At 41.7% G+C, this 19361-nt stretch overlaps 3 protein-coding genes across 9 annotated transcripts in view; 1 reads left to right on the top strand and 2 right to left on the bottom strand.

The window, feature by feature from the left end:
* Positions 1–403: 403 nt before the first annotated feature.
* Positions 404–5267, bottom strand: calub (calumenin b). 6 transcript variants are annotated; one of them, XM_020079123.2, is made up of 7 exons: positions 5124–5267; positions 3492–3734; positions 3119–3312; positions 2842–3008; positions 2632–2692; positions 2170–2369; positions 404–1786 (listed from the first exon to the last, which is right to left on the bottom strand). In XM_020079123.2, the coding sequence occupies exons 2-7, from the start codon at positions 3713–3715 to the stop codon at positions 1682–1684; spliced, it is 951 nt and encodes a 316-aa protein (XP_019934682.1). In that variant the 5' UTR covers positions 3716–3734; positions 5124–5267; the 3' UTR covers positions 404–1681. The 6 variants fall into 6 exon arrangements, with proteins under 6 accessions (XP_019934682.1, XP_019934683.1, XP_019934684.1 ...); XM_020079124.2 differs by having other exon boundaries at positions 3492–3731; positions 5124–5264; XM_020079125.2 differs by having other exon boundaries at positions 5079–5182.
* Positions 5268–5415: 148 nt separating this feature from the next.
* On the bottom strand, positions 5416–8149 carry gtf3c6 (general transcription factor IIIC, polypeptide 6, alpha). Of its 2 annotated transcripts, none has more exons than XM_020079129.2 (6): positions 7991–8149; positions 7570–7650; positions 7399–7462; positions 6777–6821; positions 6569–6676; positions 5416–6416 (listed from the first exon to the last, which is right to left on the bottom strand). In XM_020079129.2, the coding sequence occupies exons 1-6, from the start codon at positions 8012–8014 to the stop codon at positions 6289–6291; spliced, it is 450 nt and encodes a 149-aa protein (XP_019934688.1). In that variant the 5' UTR covers positions 8015–8149; the 3' UTR covers positions 5416–6288. The 2 variants fall into 2 exon arrangements, with proteins under 2 accessions (XP_019934688.1, XP_019934689.1); XM_020079130.2 differs by having other exon boundaries at positions 5416–6413.
* A 5809-nt stretch (positions 8150–13958) lies between these two features.
* Positions 13959–19361, top strand: part of LOC109624503 (zinc finger homeobox protein 3-like) — a 17174-nt gene continuing 11771 nt past the window's right edge. Inside the window, exons 1-4 of the mRNA XM_020079220.2 lie at positions 13959–14309; positions 16620–18330; positions 18411–18949; positions 19062–19275. Of these exons, the coding sequence (XP_019934779.2) occupies positions 16656–18330; positions 18411–18949; positions 19062–19275 (2428 nt within the window). The 5' untranslated portion in view covers positions 13959–14309; positions 16620–16655. The remainder of the gene's footprint in view (positions 14310–16619; positions 18331–18410; positions 18950–19061; positions 19276–19361) is intronic.

Here is a 19361-nt window from a genome sequence, read left to right as displayed (position 1 = left end):
CAGTTGTGATACTTTTGGGTGTTTGCAGATGTTTTTGTGGGGTGATTGTGTCCTTCCTGAAAGGAATGGTGAGAAGAAACAAGTCTGAAATAACAACCGGAGGTTCAGCGGGTCAACTGCCTGAAGGAAACCAGGAAACGGCACATTTCCTATAGAAGCAGAAAGCTGGGGAAAATGTTAGATAGCTGTAAGGGATTTGAATGCAACACAGACACATTTTAACTTAACGACTTAAAACTTCAGATTTTTTATTTTTTTTTTTAAACTTGGTTGGGATATCTTGCTCTCTACAGAAAATAGCGTGGCTGCAGAGTATGATACCATATCATTTGTAAAACCAATTACTATGTACAGAAAAATCTAAACTAGCACATCAAGTCAAAAGAACACAACAGACAAGAAGTTCCAATTGTATTTTTTTTTTTAATTGAGACTTTCTTCTCAATCACAAAAAGTGGACCTGCTCGTTAGAGTGCTCAGTTTGCAGACCAACAACTTATTTACAGTCAAGTCACTCGTGAAATGTTTGTTGCTGCAATGAGCCTGTAAAAAAACATTTGTCATATACATTACAGTATATGATAAAAAGTATCAACAGTGGTTATAAATGGTGGTGAAGGGTAAGTGAGAATATAAGCATAACAAACGTATTTGGAGGAAGGGGAAGAGAAATTTTAAATCTTACAAAAAAAAGGTATGAAGATATTTTTGCTTGGCACACATATGAAACACTTTGTAAGTTCAGCTGAATCAAACAAAACTTGAAACATAGAGGAAGTCAGCCATCAGGATAATGTGTACGCACACAGATTCACCCACACACACACAAACCGTTGAGGTGATGAGAAAGGAAGCAGCTTCAACGACAAAGTATCCATCAGTCCCTAAAAACATCTTGATTCCTTCAACAGCACAACCAGCCATAAAGGAGGGGCCACTGCTCGTCTCAACATGGCTGCATTTAGGGGACCACAAGTACAGCAAACACAGCATGGTTCCACTGATGATACTGTATTGCACTTGTCCAAATTGTCTTCATTGTCACTGGAATTTATTATTTACTCTTTGTTCCAAACATACTATACTACGCAATAAATGATCAATAGACATAAAAAAAATTGTTCAAATGAATCAGCAACTAGTCTTTTTCAGTCTGGGCTCGATGACGTAATTCGACAGATGGCTAGAATTTAGCTTTACTCTTCTCAGTCCAGTGCATTGCAGAAAAATGCAATGACCAACTATTGTGTATACTGCAAACCTAAACTTGTTATTCGGTCGAGGGTTTTGTAAAAAAAAAAAAAAAAAAAAAAAAAAAAAGGCTATTTCATTTTTAAAAAAACATGAGTTCAATCAAAATAAAGTGTCATCTAACACTGTTTGTTCTTTTGCCTAACCTAGACAAGACAGGGAAAGTTGGTGGAAGCAGAGCAAAGGCCGGTGATACATCCCAAAGTTACACACAGCTAAGCATAACAATACCCTAGCCAAACAGTACACATTAATTAAAATGTTAGTGTGTACAATGGGACACATTCCCTGACAAAAAAAAAAGTAGAATAAATTATTGTCCGTGGCGTTGGATTAGGCAAACTCATCTTGTTCGTAACACTCCATCTACCGTCGGAGGAGTAAGGTGGAAAACACAAAATGAACACAAAGTCTTAGGAGGTGGAGGATGTTAGAATTCATCATGTCGAGTCAGAGCTTCTCCAAAGTCGGTGGCCTGGCTGCCCACGAACAGGTCGTACTTCTCCACGATTTCTGCCTTAGTCAGGAGGCCATCCTATCGGATAAACAGTAACAAACATGATAATCCTTGTTAGGCATTAGTGTACCTAATGTGTTGCTTTAGGTATTTTATTGATCTGATTCGCAATTGTGTCACTGAACCTTACGTCATTTATCTGACGCTTTTATCCAAAGCAACTTTTGCAACCAGCTGGTTGGAGGGCGACCTCTCTCCCCCTCGGCCACAACCGCCCACATAAATTCTGACAAAGCACAAAATCTAATATTGTCCTGCATAAGAGCACTAATAAATTAATGCGTGGTCAGATCTACGATTCCCCTTCTTTCCAATAGCACACAGAATAAGACAGGAAGTACATTTATGAGAAGCATGCATTTATGTTGTGTGAAATCATTTGAAGCTTTCACTTTACATACCTTGTCTGAATCCGACTCGTAGACGAGATGTTTGGCCTCGGCCTCAGCATGATCGTAGTCATTGGGCAGGATCCAGTCTCTGGTCTCCTCCTTGTCCATTTTCCCATCTTTATTTTTGTCTCTAAATTCAGTGAACTGCTCCCTCTCTGTCTTCACCCACTCTGGTTCTGTAGAGTCTCCCTCCTGGTTGTACATGTCACCTAGAAGACAAAAAAAGCGATGAGCATGCTGAGTAAGAAATGGGGGCTTTTTTAAAAAGTGCTTTAATGTTTGCAGAGGCCTAACATTCTTCAAAAGAGGCATGTTTCATGAGGGTTACTGAAACTGTTTCCTCAAATATTTACCTATACGCTAAATCAGCTTTGTGTTTTTTTTATCCATCTTGGTTTGTCACCAATAACAACATTAGAAACATGTTTCACAAACTGATGATAGTTATTAGACACTGAGCTGTAAACTCACCGATGTACTCATCAAGATCAATTAAACCATCTCCATTCTTATCGATGTCTTCCATTGTTTCCTACAGAAAAGAAAAAGAACACCCGGCGGTGAGAGGGATGTAAAGGATACAATGTTAAAGTCATTATCTAACACCTGTGTGTGTGTGTGTGTGTGTGTGTGTGTGTGTGTGTGTGTGTGTGTGTGTGTGTGTGTGTGTGTGTGACTCACCAGCACTACAATGTCTTTCATGTGGTCATACTCCTCAGGGTGAAGGAAGGCTGTGAACTCCTCCTTGTTGGCTTTCATGTCATTGTCTTGGTCAGCCATTTTAAATCTTCTCTCATCGCGAGCCATCATCTGCCTGTAGCTGAAACCATCATCGGGATCAGGGTCATCTGCAAGTCAAAGGTCACTGCTTTGAATAACATGTGGAAGTTTGGAAAAGTAGGCAGGTGATACTGCTGGGATACAAGTATACAAAATAAAAATATATCTGCAACCATACCCAGAATGTATCCGTAGGTGGCGTTCTTGTACTCGTCCCAGGACACCACTTCATCCCCGTTGAGGTCGTGACTCTTCCACTGTCGATCCACATCATCATAGATCCACCTCTTCTGAGCGTGTTTGATCCATCTCTTCATCTCCTCAACTGTTACATAGCCATCCTTATCCTCATCTATACGTTCAACCAACATGCTGCAGAGACATTTGGAAAATGTTTATGTGGTATCTAACATCTAGTGATGTCATCTCAGATGAACGTTTCTGCTCCCTGAGGTCAAACTAGGTCATTACCACAGGAATGCATAAAGTATGATGCATGTATTCTGCAAAAATCTTATTGCCATGCCCACTAATTTGACATGTGTACTTACCCGAGCCTCTCCTTGCTCTCCTCTGGTGTGAGCTGGTCGAAAGTCTTGGCCTCCTCCTGTCCCAGAAATGCTTCATGGTCATAGTCAAAGCTCTCGGCATCATCATGCTCTCGGTTACTGAGGGGATCATCGTGATGAACACGGTCTTTCTTCTCTGTTGGTTTGCTCGTGGCGTAAACCACGCAGAGAGCAAAGCACATAACAAGCGGCCGCAGCTCCATCATGTATGTGTCCAAACACCTTCTAGACAAGAAGTAATAAAACAAAAATGCTTTTAACCTGGAGCTACTCAACTTTCCACATGCTAGTTTAGAAGCGTATGAGTCACAGTGCAAGGAAATACTCAATGACGCAATGAGAGGTGAAGTGCTAAGCTGATCTGTTCCAGGCCACTGAAGCCCTCATTTGATTCACTTCTGTCACTTTGTAGCAGCTGACATCCCACATTTTTAACAACCAGGAGCTCAGCAACACTCAAAACTTTAACATAAACTCATCTCATCAAACTAGATGACAAACTACACTCAGTTGTTAGTTTGTTAGGTACAACCAGCTAAAACAGTGTGATGCAAGAACCCTGCAACAAATCCTCCTTTCATAAAAGTTGTAATGTTCAGGTTATGTTTGGGCTGTTTCAGAGACATTGATTTGACGTTTTAAAAGACTGTTGAAGGATTGTATTGTATTTTACTGAGATATATTATCTGACCTCTGATAAAAAAAACTCTCAGTACAAAACAATACAATTTAAAGCACTACAAACTATAGCTTCAAAATAAACCCAAGAAAGGTGCTGTACAAATAATGATGACTATGATCAGACTTCACTAGTTTGACATAGGTGAAGCTAATAAACATGAAAAAAATAGTAAATTAATAGGAAAATATTCAGTTCATTAGGATTGGATTATATGGTCAAAGTTTTATCAAGACAAATCAGTCGATATCGATAATCATTTGGTTATCATTGTTAATATTAAGTTAAAGGAGATATTTGGGCTCCTGAGTGAGTTTAACACTTTTCTTTTATATCTCTTCACTGTGCTGACACAATACATTGATATACATTGAACATGTAATGAAAATTACATTGTGATCATTATTTATTCGTTTAATTGCCCAGCCCTACAACTAATTCTTCCAGTGCAGTCACTGCTCCAACAATGACACGTACACAAACTGGATTTACTCACTTCTCTCAAACATTCACCAATAACCTGGCAGCAAACAACGAAACCACGCTTTTAGCGGAATAACAGACATTAACGTTGCTGTCATTAAATATTTAGTTACGTATCAGACGGAGAAAAGCGTTTGGCTACCGTCACGTTCACTGTTTTATTTACAGCTTTACCGTGACACGTTCACCGACTTTAACTCCATCTTCTTAACAACGAGATAAATCACACCAGAGCGAAAGTTATCTGCAACTAGCACCGTTAGAATCCACAGCCAAGGTTAGCCACGAACACAGCAGCTAACCTAGCATACCGCTACTGTTTCAGTCGTGACGAGAGGACGAACAGGCAGCTACAGACCTGCTCCTGTCGTGTCTGTTTCCAGCCTGACCACAGAAGACACACTTACGGTCTGTTGTTGTGTTTCACGCCGACATTAAGCAGGGCAACTCACCGGTGTCTTCAGGGAAGTTCGTCGCTGCAGTCTTAGTCCCGCCCCTCGGAAACACACCCAAGCACTTCCTGCGCTAAAAGGCCAACCGACCAATCAGGCTGCGGCCAGGCGAGTGCGATGTCGCGCGCTGATTGGTCCATTCCGAGGGAACATCGGTGATTGGATTGGCCGAAAACCGCCACGTCCTCAAAGTCAACAAAATCCCGTTCATTCATAAATCTGACACCGACTCAGGAGTAAGATGCGCAGTCAAACCAGCAACAAACTCATCGTCAGAGAGAAAAAGCATCGAGAAGTTTCAGTGTTATTTAATCTAATCACAGCTTTTCAAAACATACAAGGGATTTGAGCCTCACTGACATTCGAGTTGTAAACAAATGCTTGATCCACAACAGTGCAGCAAAGATTCTACAAATAAAAAACACATGACAGAACAACAAATAAAACAACTGTATTTCTTTTCGTGTTGTGAATCTGTTGCTTAGAGCCAATGGAATCAGTTCCTCACAAATCAGAAAAAATGTGGCCTCATACTTTGATGTCAAGTTTCCAAACTTGTTTTTTTTTAAAGGAGCACTTCTCTTCTGTAGAAGCAGTTCAAGCTGATTTATGTCTAGGGCTGCAACTGGATTTTTCATTGATTATTTTGCATCCAACAATCAAAACAGTACAAAAATACTTGTATTTCTAGTAAATACTAGTATTTCCTACTGAGCTCCTACAGATCTCTCTTTTTTATCCCAACAAAAGTCCTAAATCCCATAGTTGCCCATCAATTAATCACAGACACAATGACTGCACTTCCTACCACTAAACTGAGGTTACTCACCACATGTCTATAACTGCCCCTCCCAAGACTCTACTTACTATGCAGATCTGAAAGAGATGCTTTTACATCTTGAATAGTTGAAGTCTATTTCTTCCTTCAGGTAAAATTTTGTCATATTTATGTTGCATGGTAAATTATACTGATTCTGAGGCTCAGTGAAGAGACGGCAATAGGAATGTGACATATTGTACAAGCCCTATCGTTCTACTGACAAGTCTCCTTGTTACTGATTTACTGTACACCTAACTGTCTTTGAAGAGTCTCCTCACAGCCTCACAAAGGCTGGTGCTTGTACAATTGCATTGCAAAGTCATAATGTAGTGAAGCATCTGCCACTCAACCCACTGCTGAGTCTAAATTTATGCTCTCGATCTCTTCTCTTGTTTCCCCCTGTTGTTTGTCCTTTTCTTCTTGATTGGACTGAGAGGTTGTGTCTTGCTGTTCACCACCATCGCCACTTCCTGCTGAGACATCGCAAACCAGCCATATTTAGATTTTTAACAAAAGTAGCAATATATTAACGTATGCGCCACAAACAACAAGCAATATTAATATCATTAAAAGACAGTGATCACAAGAGATTTGCACCATTTTGAGTTTAGCTGTTCTGGCTGACCTGTGCTGGTTTCACCCTCCTTCTTTTCAGTGAGGAAGATTCGTTGCATCATCAGCTTCTTCACAGTGTGGCACATGTACTTGAGCTCTGGAGCTTTGTCTCCTTGTCCTGCACACACATGCCAGACGGAAGAAAAGAATAAGAAAAGAAAAACAACAGTACAACCTAACCTGAACATTGCAATAAACACTGAAACTGTATGTCTTACCTGTCTGTGGTCCCTCCTCGAACAGCACACAAGTTCCTAAAGCGTCTTTCAAGAGGGAGGGATACAGATCATAATTTTGCATTGGGCTATTTCAGTGCTGGTTAATATAGTCCACAATTTTGATTTGCTTATGTTTAAACGTATTATTTGAAAATGCTGCATCGCAAAAATCTTTCTCCATCTGATCCATCTACTGCATTATAAGATATTAGCAGTGCTTTTATTATTTTCAGATTTCTTAAGGTGCAGTTTGCACACATTTGTCATCACTGCAGGAAAAAACATCCTTAGACATTGAGTGAAGTGTTTAGGATGTGTTACACAAAAGATTAAACTGAAGAGTCGGTCAGGATTAGAGAATACAAAGAGTGAGTGTGTGCTAAAGACCATTGAATGCTTAAGGGAGAAATAGGCATAGAAATTAATTACATGAAGTTAAGAAATAGATATTTATAATACAACAACCAATTGAAAGAGTTACTGCATATCAGGTTAGGAGTCTTTCGAGGTTGTGTAGTGATGTTTTCAACACAGCAACCTGCTTCAAGAAGAGGGGAAGGTGGACCACACACATGTAGACTATGTGCCTTTATCTTTTTTATTTTTTAAGGTTCCTCCTTACCTTCATATTCTCCTGCGAACACATACTGTCCAACCTGCATCATGGGCCTGTCACTGTCAATGTCCTTGAACAAAAAATAAAACCAGTGAGTCTGCAGCGAGAGACTGACAGTGATGTTAATGTCAATTTCATGAACAGAACACGCACAATAACACAACACCTGCAACTCACCAGTATCTTGCATGTGCCTCGACACTTGGACAGAAAGTCGTTACTGATTATACCGGAGAGCTCCACCACAACAAGTTGCTCCTTAACAAACACACAAACACACACACAATAAGACACAAGGGTTTTAATCATAACTAAACACATGATCAACAGGTGAACAGAGCACACAGAGAAACAAATACAAAAACATCATAACATAACTATTTACACAGTAATTCGATTTGAGTGGGATTCACTTAAACACTCGCTACACACCAAAACAACATTTGATGAGTAGTTTGTCCCCAAACCTCTCATCAAGTTTTTAAGTCAACACAATAACAAGCTGAAATCAACCTATAGTTATCATTTCTAACCGGGAGCTAACGAGTTAGCTACAGGACGCTCCTGTTATCGTTATCCAATAATTTTAATTCCATACCTCTTCTTCCCATTCATCGTCCATGTTCACGGTGCTGGAATAAAAACACAATCAATTAAAGCATTGAGTGCTGCAAATACTATCAAGAGGAACCTCTCTTATCCTGCAGCATGTCTTCGATTACTTCCGCGAATGTACGGTGTCCGCGAGGACACGTTGGTCCAGTGTTTTGAGTCCCAGCTGCCTTCAGTTACAGAGTCAGACCATTGAGGGGCACTGTTGCTCAGTTTTACAATTACATGTTTAATAACTAAGCAATTTCTATCCATCTATCTGTCTGTCTATCTATCTATCTATCTATCTATCTGTCTGTCTGTCTATCTGTCTGTCTGTCTGTCTGTCTGTCTATCTATCTATCTATCTGTCTGTCTGTCTATCTATCCGTCTATCTATCTGTATGTCTGTCTATCTATCTGTCTATCTATCTATCTGTCTATCTATCCGTCTTTCTATCTGTATGTCTGTCTATCTATCTATCTATCTATCTGTCTGTCTATCTATCTATCTATCTATCTATCTATCTGTCTGTCTGTCTATCTGTCTATCTATCTGTCTGTCTGTCTATCTATCCATCTGTCTGTCTATCTATCCGTCTGTCTGTCTGTCTATCTATCCATCTGTCTGTCTGTCTGTCTATCTATCTGTCTGTCTGTCTGTCTATCTATCTGTCTGTCTGTCTATCTATCCGTCTATCTATCTATCTATCTGTCTGTCTGTCTATCTATCCGTCTGTCTGTCTGTCTGTCTATCTATCTATCTATCTGTCTGTCTGTCTATCTGTCTTTCTGTCTGTTGGTCCATCCATCCATCTTTCAATTTTTCTATCTATTTATCCATATGTCTGTCTGTCTATCTATCTATCTATATATATATCTATCCATCCATCCATACGTCTGTCCGAGTATGACTGGATGTAAATACTGTCTACCTGTAGGTAGACTCATCTACATGCAACATTAATGTTATTAACGTTCTCCTGACCTGCAGGAGGCCATAACCCGAGTTATGAGATGAGATGAAATGAGACGACACACTTTATTGATCCCTGAGGAGAAATGAATCTGTTAAAGGCAGAGGCAACAAAAACAAAAAAGAAGCGCACACATCAAACATATTTCTCAAACAACAGCAACAAAAAAAAGCAGTCACACAACCAAGACGCCAGGTCACAAACACTAATAAATCAAAGACTTTAGAATATGTCTGACTGAATCAGGTTTTTTTTTTATTAAGCAAGAAGAGACAAAATAGGTGAGACAAGAAGGGACACAGACTGTGATTATTTGAGGTGACATGACAGGGCTGGTACAGATGTCTATGACTACATTATAATCAAGGTGCACAAATAGGAAAGGATATTAAGAACAAAAGCCTTGGTGATATGAACATACATGTGAGAGTCTGAGGTGAGAATATTCTCTGTTTGGACTTTGGGGCCTTGCTGACTGTGGATTGTAAAATATCATACAGGTATAGGCCAGTGCCTGAAAAAGCCTGATTGTGTAGACGCATATCATAGGTAAGAATCCACCTAAAATTCTGTTATAACAAAAAATGTTGTCAATATGAATTAAATAGAAACTTAATTTAGATTATATGTAATTCATAATCTAAAGATGTTTTGTTATTAAACAAAGAAGCTTTATCAGTTTCATTAAGGGCTGTGTGTAATTTATTCATTGAATGTAGTCGCAAACAAAATGTTTGGCAAAAAAAAAGAACAATTAAATATATTTATTTGAAATCACACACTATATATTTTCATTATATATAGAGATGGATACAGTTTGTAATACAATATGTTTAACAGTCATTAATCAGTAATCATACTTATTTTTTAATCCTTACAGAAATATCGCTTTTCTTGCCTCTAGTACACAGGGGTCAGAGATCAGGGTCAGCGGAGGGGCAGCACCTCTGAAGGCGGCTAAAATTTCATCATCGTGCTCAGGACGATTGGACGATTCTTCTCACGGAGTCGTCCACCTGAAGGAAGAAAGTGAAAAACAGGTTGTAATAACCAGAAGATGTGATAAATAAATGAAATATATTCATGAAAATCTAATCATCTACTATCAAGTGCATTTTACACATGTGCGATATTTCTTCTGTGACATTTACATTCTTGCTTTTTGTTTGAACGGCACAGATAGATCTTGGTGCTGGGGCGGTCACAATGCTGTTTCAATCTTTAGGAAATGGGGTTAATATTAAAGCATGTTTTCACTCCTGTGTTTTTCTCTTTGTGGATTTTGTGATAACAATAAATAGTAAAATGTGGATTTTGTCATCAAAACGGGAAAAATGTAATTCCAATTTTTTTCTTATTCTCTGGACTTAATATTTAACCACTATGCTTTATAGTCTATTGTAAAAATATAAGACAGGAACATAGCTCAATATATCATTTTTTATTTCTAGCATTACAGAAAATATTTTTATTGATAAGATTATAGAATGAGGTTGAGAATATTGAGTGGTACGTCCAGGTGCCATAGAACAAGGCAGGTGACTGTTAAGCGGAGCAGCTCAGAGGCTGACAATAGGTTGTTTATACCTGTGTAAATGTAAAGCAGATTGATGCTGATGGCGCCTCAGCCTCAAAGAGAGAGAGAAAAAAAACAACATTTTGAATCAGAATCAGACAAACCAAATTAAAGGGGGTGCAAATCCCCCGTGAGCCGTCTCCCTCCCCATTTCTGGCCTATCATCTATCTCTGGACCATGGTGGGGTTGTCATGTCGACCAGCCCACAAGTTACTATGACAACGGCTCAAGGGGAAGCACTTGCTAGGGAGGTTATTGCCTCCTTGGGGATGTAAGAAGGACAGGGGGAATGTGTGTGGAGACAAAGATAGAGGGACTTATAGACACCAAGAAGCCTCAAATGAAGGGAGAGGTCAAGTTGGAGTGTGTTAGCTTGAAGTGTGTTTGTGTTTGTGAAGCCTGGTCCCATTCATAATCATTCACAGCTGGACACAGTATGTCAGAGTTGCCTCGTTGCATCTTTGGATGCACAGCAAAGTTTTTGCTCCCTCCTGGACGAGGCCCAAGCCCCTCCAGTATATGATGTATTACACTTCCACCCCACCGCCATACCCTGGGGCAGAAAGGGGCGGGGGGCACGGGAGGGAGTGACATTAAGGACCCTCCAAGGTGTCAGATGGGTCCCCAGCTAACCTCCACCCCCCCTCACATTTTGTCATATAAATGTCATAAAGACAAGTTTGGAGTTGGGGAGCTTTTGGCTCCCTTCTGCCTGGGGGGTATCTGAGTGGTTAATTGCCCCATTAGTAGTGACAGGGTAAATTGGTGGAAGGGCTAACTATATATTACAATGAAAACAACAACCCCTGGCATACACCTGAGGGCATTGAGACCATGGTGTGTTTTACAGTACGGCCTGTGCATGCTAAAGTGTGTATGCAAAAGAGAGTGCGAGTGGCGATTTGTGATGAAAATGTACATTCACATGAGAGCTTTAATATTGGTAAAATATTCTATATTTATTACTACGGAAATGAACTCACAGTATCAGTCTGGGGGTTTGTCTCCTCTCGTGTCTGTGCTGAACTTTCTCCAGGCGAACATTTACAATGACTCTATTGTGGAAAATATTGACTAATGTGAGAAATGTGAAATTGTTTTTCAGGCACAAGACTGTTTATTTAATTGTGAGGCACAAACAGGCAGTGGGCTGTATGACACACGCCCCGCACACACAACATCGTACATGTGTATTCACCTGCCTTTTTATTGTTTTAGATGGGGCCTATAAAATGCAGTCACAAATTCAAATGGAAATGGAAATCTACATCAAAAACCACTGATGCAAATAATACCAAGGATTATTAGAAAATGTTTTATTACTCTTCCACAGCGCAGTGGTGATAATTTGTGTGTGATGAAATTCAAATAGCCTACATACAGTTTAAAATCAAAGCAAAATTATCAGAGGTAATTTTCTCTTTTCATATCATAGGTACACGAGAATAAGCAGATAAACCTGCTGTTAATCTCAATCTTACTTGCTTCGATTAACATTTTTCATTTTATTAAACCTTTTAAAATCAGGGATGGACCTACTGTCACACATCACACACACACACACACACACACACACACACACACACACACAAAGAGATGTGAAGATTTTCAGTCATCTAGGTCATGGTTGGGTTTCTAAGTGCTACACAAAGGCAACTGGACGTGCTTGAGTCTCTTGAATGAGAGGTGAAAAGCCTTGGTACTGCACCTATATATGGACTGACGTTAGAATTATATCACCACTCACTGTCATTGTGATTTTACTCATAAAATCACATAAAATCGTCACTATTCTCAAACTGCAGCCATAACAACAGAAAAACACCCATATGGGCATAAAGAAAAACTGAAGAGTCCCTGATTTATGCCTGTGATAACCTGCAGTCTTTGCTTTAGTGGCATGTGCCAGACAGACCACGTTTTGAATCGTAAAATAATTATTAGATGCACTGCAAACGTGGGTCAAATCATTTAGCACTTAATTACAGTCCAATGCATCGATTCTTTACACATTTGTACATGCACAAATGCAAGAAAAACCAAACTCTAAATGCCAGTGCACTCAAAACCAACATCACGAAATATCATTAATATTCATGTTCTATTCCGATATGGCCTTGTAGTGCGGTTGTTTCACGCAACAGTGAGCTGATAGTAACCGCTATAACATTTAATGCATAATACTCGGCTTCCTTTTTTATCCTCCTGTGGAAACACTAATATTCATATATTTTTTGCGTAGGGAGCTTTTGCTGCAACCCTGCATCCTGTATTAAATCTTTTTTTTCAATAAAGAGGAGGCCAGATTAGTAAATCGAAGTCTGATCAAAGAGTTGTATTTGATCTTACAAATAAAAGTTGTTTTCACCTTTTTAAATATGGACGACCGACAGATTGCACATCCAGCGTTAAATTCACAATAGTATTATCATAACAATGGAGCCGAGTGGCGAGGACGGGACGGCCGGAGCAGAAACCCCCCCTGAAGGTCCAGCATGTGCGATGACAAACACAAGGATGGACACGTCATTTTTCATTCTGCAATATATATATATTTCTTATTCTTAAACATCTAAGAAAATTAAACTGCAAGTTAACATCCGCCTGCCAGACCTGCAGCGTCTACCTGCTCGGTTAAATAACAAAGGTGGAAGGTGTAATTTCTTATACAATCATATTCAGACGAGATTTTTTTTTCTTTTTTGATTTAATCTTTCATTTTTTTAAATGTCTTTGTCTGAGGGAAATATCAGCCTGTCTAATCCCGGTGTTTGTGAGCAACAACTTTTCAAAAGCAAGTGATTTATCAGACAGAAATTACAAGAATTCATAAAACACGTTACGATTCAAGTGTGGAATATAATCTATATACACGTTTATAATCCGTGATTTATTTAAAAGAAAATATGATTTTTATAAAATAATCCTCAAGGGCCTTTGAGTGTGTTTGTTCCTCAACAGTGAATCACGGTGATTGTGTCGCATTTTGTGGCACTTTTTTTTGTTGCAATAACCAACAATATTCCTCTAAAGATCCTGTCACGATTATATAAAATTAACTTTGTTTAGATGATGCGGTGTTTCGTGTTTTTTTTATTGTGATTTAATATGAAATCAAACAATTTCGGATGTATTGTTTCATGTCTATATTTCTTATATATAAGCGAAGGTTCAACTGAGAATCCCCCTCAAGTGCATTCTCTGAAATCTTTCATCCATTTTATAAAAATACAATTCAACATTTCGGTTATTTCTATTTTCCTCTCCCCCTCGTCTTTTCTCTGCGTCCCCGGTCGGCTCCCCCTCCCTCTCTCTCTCTTTCTCTCTCTCTCTCTCCCTCTCGCGGAATCCTATTGATCCAAACGGGCTAATTAGCGGTGTCTGCGCAATTACGCACATGCGCACTAGGCGTAATCTCAGCCATTTTTTGAAGGAAACTAATTAGCAGGAATAAAGAGCCAAGTGTTTTTCCCCCCACAGTGATCAGAACTCATTCTACCTCTGGAGCTCGCACAAACCCCTCCGTCCCCCCATCTTCTGTTTACTACAGCCTATATGTAGCTTTAATTACACTGTTGTTTGGTAACAACTTGGACCCCGCTGCTCCCTCTCTCTCTCCCTCTCCTCCTTTTTTTCCCCTCTCCTCTCCTCCTGGCTCCGTAAAACACGCAGAGGATCATTCATAAGGAATGAGTGGTCCCTCTATACGACTGTTTTGTGGACTACTTTACATTCAGCATACGGAGCTTTGTGCCGGAGCCGCTGCAGAAATGTAAGTGTGCCGTTTGTTTACGATATTGAAAGAAACAGGGGGAGCTGGGAGGAAGCGATCCGGCGGCGGTGGCAGGGAGGAGGAGGGTGTTTGGTCAGCGCTGCCTGGTCATTTCATGCAGATCGTCAGTCTTTTGTACGTGTGTTTGTGCATTGAGTCACCTGTTACTGGAAACTGAACGCGATCACTCTTTGGTTTTTGCGGAACGCGGAGAGTAATGTGGTGCGGTCCACTGTAAACAAAGGCCGGGCTATAGTCTGGAGGCTGGATGTTGGTCAGCAAGCTTGACAACACAGACCGAGACTAGGGAGTGAACTATTCAAGTCGCCGTTTAGTCAAACACCCTCGAATAGTGCAAAGAACGGAAAGAACACAGCTCAGTGCTATTACCTTGACTCTGGAGAACAGTCTGTGTGCGGTCCACTGGGTCCTCACGCCAAACAGTTGCGTTAAAAAGCAGCGTTTGTCCGCGTCCAAGTGTGTTTGTCCTCCTATACAATCACTAACAAAATGTATTATCCTAAAGTATAGCCACACAACACTTCTCTGTGTCTTTCTCTCTTCCCTTCACACACCCGTCTCTCTCCCTTCTCTCTTCTTAACCAACACACACACACACACACACACACTTTTTGTAAGATCTTTCCACCTGATTTCAGGCTGCTACACCAGTACCATGCACACCTCCATAACAACATATGTTTTGTGTATTTAAAATTTTTCCAAACATATAATATGCCTGCTAGATTACATGTGCTCTGTCTCTGTATGTGTGTTTGATTGACATGATCAGAATCAGTCTGCAGTGCACAACAGGATGTGTACACATTATGACACACATACGTTAGATGTACACACACACAAACATACACACACGCCTTGTTAAATGATGGTTTCCCGCACTTGTGATCGATGGGGAGCCAGGAATGCTTGTATAAATAGTTACATTGCCGATAGACCCAGGTTATTGATTGCAGTGTAAATGAAAATCTTTATCAGATTAGAGAGTGTTCTCAGCTGCTGGCAGCCAGGCTCAGCCTCTCAGCGCTCTCTGGCAGGACAGTGGACAGCTGCAGTGGGCAAGGGTCTATGGCCTGTGACATAAACACAGTACATTAAAGCACTATCAGAGTGCCGATATGAGCCATATATCTTTAAGCTGCAGAGAGGGGAGCGAGGGGGGGGGGGGGGGGCTCCAGGAGAGAGGGAGAGGGTGCTGAAGGAGGAGGGGGTTGGTTGAAGGAGAAGGTGAAAGGGTACATTAAGGTCTCTCCTTGATTAAAAAAGGTCAGTAATGAGATTGTGGGACACAGAGTAAGAGAGATGTATCTGTCTCATCTGGCATCAATCCGTCACTCACACAAGATGAGGCCAGATTAATTTTTTTAGGAAGCTTCTGTAGTGAAGCTTTTTTTTCATGATATACTCGATTGTTTATCTATTATCCACAAATAATCATTTCTATGTGATGAAATGCCAGCTCGTGATCTCAAAAGCAGAGGAAGTGCAGTGTGAACATGTTCATATTTTTAAGTTTTGAATTTTAAATACAATACACATTATTGCATTGATGTTCATGTATATGGGTGTGTTTTTGCTGTAAAAGCAATGAGACTCAGGGGACACAATATTATATATTACATACAACGGGGACAAATCAAAATATAACACACTGCTCTACAACATCACACACTATTGTCTGTAACATTACCACAAATTTCAAGGAACACCCTCTGAAATCTAAATAAAAATTGTAGAAGTATCACAATTATTTGGTGTACCTTGGACTGAATTAGATTTTACAGGTGCTTTTATTGTGTTTGCACTATGTGTCGTAAAATGGTTTGTGTTCACATAATACCTCTGTACTAATGTGGAGCAAAAGATGCAGAGACTGATACATGGGCTTTAAAAAACTGTTGTTTTATCTGCTTTTATCTAAGTGTGGCAATTTAGTGGAAGCCTTTTAGCTCAGAATCATTCAGTACTTTATTTAATCCTATCCCCTGAGGAATATTATAGACCTCCTGCGTAGCCTATACCCGCATTCCTCTACCTAGTTTAGTGTTCATGCTATTGATTTTCCCATTAAGGGCTAACGCTAACCCCTGAGTAACCAGCCTCTGTATTGCGCTCCGTGAAGGCTGTATTGAACAGATGCTATCCAGGGACTCTAATCAATGGCCTCCACTGTTATGCAATATTATTTACATGACTCTTGTATTTCAATTCTCCTCTTTTTTCCCTTTCCCCTTTCCTCTGTCTCTGTCTGTCCTGCCATCTTCTTTTTTCTCTCTGTCTCAAACACAGGTGGGGTAGTAATGTGCGGCAGCTGTAGCCTCTGGTATGGACAGCGGTGAGGGAGGAGGAGGGGATGGAGGGGGAGGAGAGGAGAGAGATGCTGACCTCAGTCCCCAGGCTTTATCTCTTCCTCTCCTGACCCTGGCGGTCATTCCAGAGCAGGGGTCATCCTCTTATACCTCAGCCATGGCCCCTGCCAAAGAGCCCCTGACCCTGCCTCAGCAGGAGGAGGGCGCAGAGGGGTCCCAGGCTAGAGAAGAGACCCAGGGAGGTGATCGGAAAGACGGAGGCCGACACACACGGGAGAATGAAGCATGTCAAAAGCAGGGGATGAGGGAAGACTTCGGGGAGGGATATTTGTCAGGGCAAAGGAAGGAAGAAGGGGAGGTGCATGTACGTGTGGGAGATGTGGGAGAGGCGTCAGTTACAGGGGGCCTCCCAGCAGCCCTTAGCAGCAGAGGCGGAGAAGAGGAGAAGGAAGAGGAGGAGGCCATCTCAAACCAAAGCCAAACCAAATCCAAATGTTCTTTATTACCTCAACAGAGCCAGCACAGCTCTTCTTCCAGCACTGCAAAGGCCAGTGGCACACTCGACAGCAAAATAGCCGCCTCTCCAAAGCCCTCCCCCACATCTTGCCCCTTTCCAAAGCCCTCCCCTTGTCTTGCCACCTCTCCAAAGCACTTCACTGGTCCATCCTCCTCTTCTGCCCTGCTGAGTGAGACAGAGGTAAAAGACATTAAGGGAGATCAGGGCTGGATTTCTGGGTTTCCTCAGAGCTTTAAATCCCAGCAGTCTACTCTGGCTTTTCCACTGGCAGGTACGGAACCTGCCAGCACACCTGCTGAGGATGGTGGGCCGGCAGGGGTTTCTCACTCTTCCATTACCAATGGAGATGGTGCCAAAGCTCCAGAACCAAATGAAAACCAGCTAGACACAGAAGTGGATGACGAGAGAGACAAAGAAGGAGAACAGAGAGAAGCTGTCCTTAAAAACCTCAACCAAGACCTCTCTTCTAATTCACTGACTAGTCACATGACCATAATGCACTCACGCAACTCCTGCAAGACCCTGAAATGCCCAAAATGTAACTGGCACTACAAGTCCCAGCATACACTGCAAGTCCACATGAAAGAGAAACACCCAGAGACAGGGGGCCATTGTGTGTGTGGCGCATCAGGAGGAAAGTGTGTGTGTGGTGGTGCAACACAAGATGTCTGTGGATATTGCAATTCGGGGAAACCCCATCCTCGCTTGGCCCGTGGTGAAACCTATGCCTGCGGCTACAAGCCGTACCGCTGTGAAGTGTGTGACTATGCTACTTCATCGAAAGGCAACCTCAGCATACACATGCAGTCAGATAAACACCTTAATAATGTTCAAAATGGGGGAAACTCCAATGGCCACGTGCACACTTCTCACATTACCAACAACAGCAGCTCCTCCAATGGTCACACAGTGGATGAGCCAGCATACAAGCTCCCACTCTCTATTCCAACGCCTACAACCCAGCCCATCAAGCTCACACCACCTGCACACTCTCACTCTCATGGTAAACGGTGGCGGTGTGACGTGTGCGACTATGAGACCAGCATTGCCCGAAACCTGCGCATACACACCACCAGCGAGAAACACACACATAACATGCTACGGCTCCAGAGAGGCTACTATCTATCTCACTGCAGGAGCCTCACTCCACAGCTTAAACACCTACAAAACACAGGTGAGTAACACTTCTGCCCTCCTCCTGTCATCCAAGTTGAAGGTTTTTGATTCTTAAGGGGTTTCTCTCTCTGTTATTAGGTGCTGAGCTCTCCTTGAACATGCGACTAACCAGTCAGCAAGTTGCAGAACCGCCAGTCACCCTTGGGTCTGCACTGACTCCCTCTCCCTCCCCCTCTCCTTCACCCCCTCCAGCCTCATCTCTGTCCCCCACTGGACCACTCTCTCAAGGCATGTTCCAATGCCTTGTCTGCTCCTGCTTTTCATCTGACAGCTTAGAGATTGTGGAGCAGCACCTGAATGCCCCTCGCTCCTTACCCCAGTCTGAGTGGTGCTCCCTGGTTGCTGGTGGCTGCCATTGCAGATTGTGTGGCTACACCACCCCACTGAGGGCTAACTTCTCCTTACACTGCCAGACTGACAGACACCGCACCCGTTACCAGCTTACTGCTCACATCCAGGAGGGAGGAGACAGGGGTCAGGAGGGGGTTGCCCTTATTGCTAAGGGCAACCCCGTCCAGCTGAGGTGCAACCTGTGTGACTATGTGACCAGCAGTTTTGAGAAGCTACGAGGACATTCCCTGGGTTCACACCATGAGGCTGGCGTCCGGGTTTACAGAGTCAGTACATTCTCAAAATTAACCATAGAACCTTTTTGAACAATTTGCATTAGTCATAGCAGATGTGAGTCATGTTTTCCAACCATAATAATATCAAACATTCTCTCTCTAGTTCCTGCAGCAGTATGATTGTGAGGTTGATGGAGGTTCGTGGCTGTTCCATTGCCTCCTATGCAATCACTCCTCCTCCTCTAAACTCCAAGTACTGAAACACAGTCAAACCCCAACCCATCAGCAGAGGGAAGAGCTTCTACAACTGCAGCCAATGGGTGGAGAGGAGCTGGCAGCCATTTTTACCATCAGGAAGAGCCCTGATGGCGTCACAGGTGAAAATACAAACTGTGTGGGTGTGTGCGTGCTTGCTGACATAAGAGCAGCCGTCAGGGGTTTGAGATGAAAAGAGTGAGAAAAT

Source organism: Paralichthys olivaceus, chromosome 7 (genome assembly GCF_024713975.1).
Source record: "Paralichthys olivaceus isolate ysfri-2021 chromosome 7, ASM2471397v2, whole genome shotgun sequence".
In the NCBI taxonomy this organism is placed as follows: Eukaryota; Metazoa; Chordata; class Actinopteri; order Pleuronectiformes; family Paralichthyidae; genus Paralichthys; species Paralichthys olivaceus.
This window is presented reverse-complemented; position numbering and strand designations above follow the sequence as displayed.